The 3,371-nt window shown below is 34.6% G+C and overlaps 1 protein-coding gene across 1 annotated transcript; it reads right to left on the bottom strand.

Annotated features, from left to right (window-relative positions):
- Window positions 1-323: 323 nt before the first annotated feature.
- On the bottom strand, window positions 324-2,212 carry LOC129744382 (regulator of microtubule dynamics protein 1-like). Its single transcript, XM_055736884.1, has 3 exons — window positions 2,046-2,212; window positions 1,432-1,982; window positions 324-495 (listed from the first exon to the last, which is right to left on the bottom strand). Exons 1-3 carry the CDS (start codon window positions 2,139-2,141, stop codon window positions 438-440), a joined length of 705 nt encoding a protein of 234 aa, XP_055592859.1. The 5' UTR covers window positions 2,142-2,212; the 3' UTR covers window positions 324-437.
- Window positions 2,213-3,371: the final 1,159 nt, after the last annotated feature.

Raw genomic sequence — 3,371 nt, forward strand, 5'->3', positions numbered from 1 at the left:
TGCATGTATAAGTGATACTTTGATTGGCGAGCCCACGTTCATAACAACAGTCGCGTTCCATCGACATTTTCTGGGCAAACCTGTAGCGTAAGATCTATTCAAATAATTTTGTAGCGAAAACTGGCTGATTTTGTCCACCCTTTTGAATATTCCGGTTAGCTGTCGGTAGTTCATTCGCAGGGTCGCAATTTTTTTTGCAAAAAGCTTATTTTACTGCCTTCTATAGAAAATTTACAAATCTCAATTAAGTGTCTTTTTTTTATTTCACTATCCGAAAAAAAGTCCTTTTTTTCCTAATGCATACGTTATTATAATCATAAAAATAAGTTTCTAGAATATATAAATTCAGAAAAAAATCCTCATGATGTCATTCACAGTTTTTTTAATTGAAATAAATGAAACGAAATAGAAATTGACGAACATTATTTTTTTATTCTTTATAGCTTTTGCTGAAGCTTCCGAGCTGCTGCTATAGAAAATCTATCGTCTGCAGTCCTGAAAAAAAGGTAAAAAAGCAAAAATTAACTTCGTAAAAAAAATTGGTCAATTCAATGAAAAAAAAAATCGAATAAATGTATTTAGAATTGTTTTGAATCGTTGAGGAATCAAATTGTACAGCTGTATAGTGCAAGGGTTATTTTCCAATTCGCAATTCATGAAAAAAATGCATTCACTTTAAGATTGCTTCCAAGTTGAAACTTTTCACCAATTTCAACTATTTTTAAACTGATAAGAAAAATAATGGCTCCAGTTGCATCCGCCAACTGACTACGCTATCACGTACGAATACATTTACCTCAAGAAACCACAGAAAATAATCAGCACGAGACTGAAAACTGAAAAACGTAAAGATGGGAGTATCAACAGTTCTTTAGTTTATTTTATTGGCTTTCTGGGAAGATTCGCCTCAAACGAGAACCTATCTATCAACAAAGTGAGACACATGTAAAACAATTGACACTGAAAAGATAGGAATACTTCACAAGATTCACTCATAGGTAAACGTACCTCGAACCTCGAATCCTTTAAAATACCTTTATAAATCAAAAATAAGATTGCAGTCTGAATTTGAACTCTAATTCTGAATAGGTAATAGTTTGCACCATGCTAAGTGAATTTTATTTTAATTTTTTTTCTCAGATTATGCTTCCTCAAATCTGTTCCTAATTTTTTTCACTAATAGCCAAACGTATATCTAATGTCTCAAAATATGTATGAATATCAAAAATAAGTTTTCAGTCTGAATTTGATCACTAATTCTGAATAGGTAAAAAAGTTGGCACCAGTTTGTCTACTCTCATTTCTTGTTCTAATTTTTTTTTTCAGATTATGTTTCCTCAAATCTGTTTCTAAATTTTGTTTCTGACTTTTTATCCCTTTAAGTTGTTCTTTCACTCGATGTGAAATTTAGAAAATAACAAATTGACCTACCTTACAGGTTTCCAATTTATCACTCGTTCCAGAACACTTCTAGCAGAGTCGTAGTCTTTCATCCCGTAGTAAACCTTCCCAATCAGGTACAAATTGAGAGACGAAAAATTCGGTTTCAGTTCTTCTGCCTTCAACAGACACCGGAGAGCATCGTCATAGCTCGGCCACTGCAAGTCGGGTATCAAAGCGGCAGCAAACTTTTTCTCGAACCATTGAAGGCTGCACAACTTTTCGTAGAAATTTCCCTCCAAATGCCATCCGAGTGGATCCTGTGGGTCTAATTCTCGCGCCTTTTTTATGTGATCCAAAATTGTGGTTAGCGACAGGATTTGCTTCCGTACTCCATCGATTTCCGCTTTCTGACCGAGAAATATGGCGTAATATTGGTGAGTTTTGGATTCTTGTGGATATTTTTCGAGCAAGGTCGACGCTATCTGGAATCCTTCTGGGATCAAAGCATTTGCCTTTTTTGACTGACTCCCGATAAGTTCCTTGAAAAGTGCGTTAATTGCTCGGGCTGCACGCCACAGAACCTCAAATTTGTTTGAATTCTGAAATAAATATGTACATAATTTAAAGTTTATTTCACATTGTTTGTTTCAAAAAATACTTACCACATGTGGTTTCAGCAGCTGAACCGCTTCTTCAAATTTGCAATCCTCAAATAGTCGATCAGATTTCTCCAAAACATCACTAAGACCTTCATCCATGTTTCTCGAAAACACCTCCAAAATCTTACCGATTTGTCTACCCGAGAGGCTACGACTGACTCCAGATTCGATTCAGTTGGGTTTGGTTTGGATGTTTACTTGATGAATTTGCAACTCTTATCTTTCCGTTCACAGTCACAGTCACATACAGGTATTCATTGGAACGTAGGAAGAAGACTATCCGCTTATCATTGGCGGGGTGGCATCAGTATAAAATCGATGATTTGGGCAATTAGAGAGAGCTGAGCAATTACAATTCGCTACAAATTCTAAGATTTAGGTAAATTTCAAAAAAGTTTCAGAGATCGCGAAATTCGAATGAGATTATTCCGTTAAGTTCTACCCGATATCATTACGTGATCAAAATTCCGTCGATCTACCGAAGATTAAGATTACAGAATTGTAACTCGATTATAATATACTTCGAAAGTAAGCTTAACCACGTATATTTAGATAATGCAATTCATTTCATTTCACTTAACAGTTATCGAAAAATTAGAAACCAACTTCAAAACTCAAGTCACAAATGCGCCCGATAGGTAGGCAACCAAACAGACATAAAGACGTCGATGTTTACGTTTGCTTTGAGGTTTAACCTTCCCATGCCGTTCGCTAAATATCCGTTTCGGGGAAATTTGAGTTGTAGTTTGATTTCGTTCTCCTGGCTGTAAATGTTAACCGATTTGGATGATATTATATTCATTGTGTAGGTAATTTGTTCTTATTTCTCAAAATTTAAAAATAAAGTCGATATGTATTACCAAGTTATCAGAAACTGGTTCAGAAAGTAAAAAGTCCGAAAAATCAATTTTATTTTTAAAATGCTCATAACTTTTGACAGCTGTTCTGTATTTAAGTGTTTCATTAATGTTTGAAATCGTCAAGAATCCATCTATCCGACAGTGTATAGATATGTTGGGGTCCAATGAATGTTTTGACCGCTATCTCAGATCTTCCAGTAGAAAAAACTCTAACTTTAAAAAAACGATATCCAATTTTTGCTTTGCTTAGCTGTATTTCATTTTCCAATGAACCGATTTTCAAAACTCAAATTTCAATTTTTTGACGTTAATTTGATCATTATTTTCATAGAACATACTTGGTCTGTCAAAATTCCAAGTTATTCAGTATATTGGAATGATGATGAAGAGATTTTAAATGTGCGCTTCGGGTCATATTGACCCGAACGGCATGGGAAGGTTAATATTGCGTATTCAGAGAAAAATTGGA

This window comes from Uranotaenia lowii, chromosome 2 (assembly GCF_029784155.1).
Source record: "Uranotaenia lowii strain MFRU-FL chromosome 2, ASM2978415v1, whole genome shotgun sequence".
NCBI classification, from domain to species: Eukaryota; Metazoa; Arthropoda; class Insecta; order Diptera; family Culicidae; genus Uranotaenia; species Uranotaenia lowii.

Bases quoted from the DNA above. Each gene is read 5' to 3' on its own strand.
- LOC129744382 (XM_055736884.1), bottom strand. From the start codon at position 2,141: ATGGATGAAGGTCTTAGTGATGTTTTGGAGAAATCTGATCGACTATTT. The intron at 1,983-2,045 runs GTAAGTATTTTT...TATTTATTTCAG, and splicing joins AGCTGCTGAAACCACATGTG to AATTCAAACAAATTTGAGGT. The intron at 496-1,431 runs GTAGGTCAATTT...CCTTTTTTTCAG, and splicing joins ATAAATTGGAAACCTGTAAG to GACTGCAGACGATAGATTTT.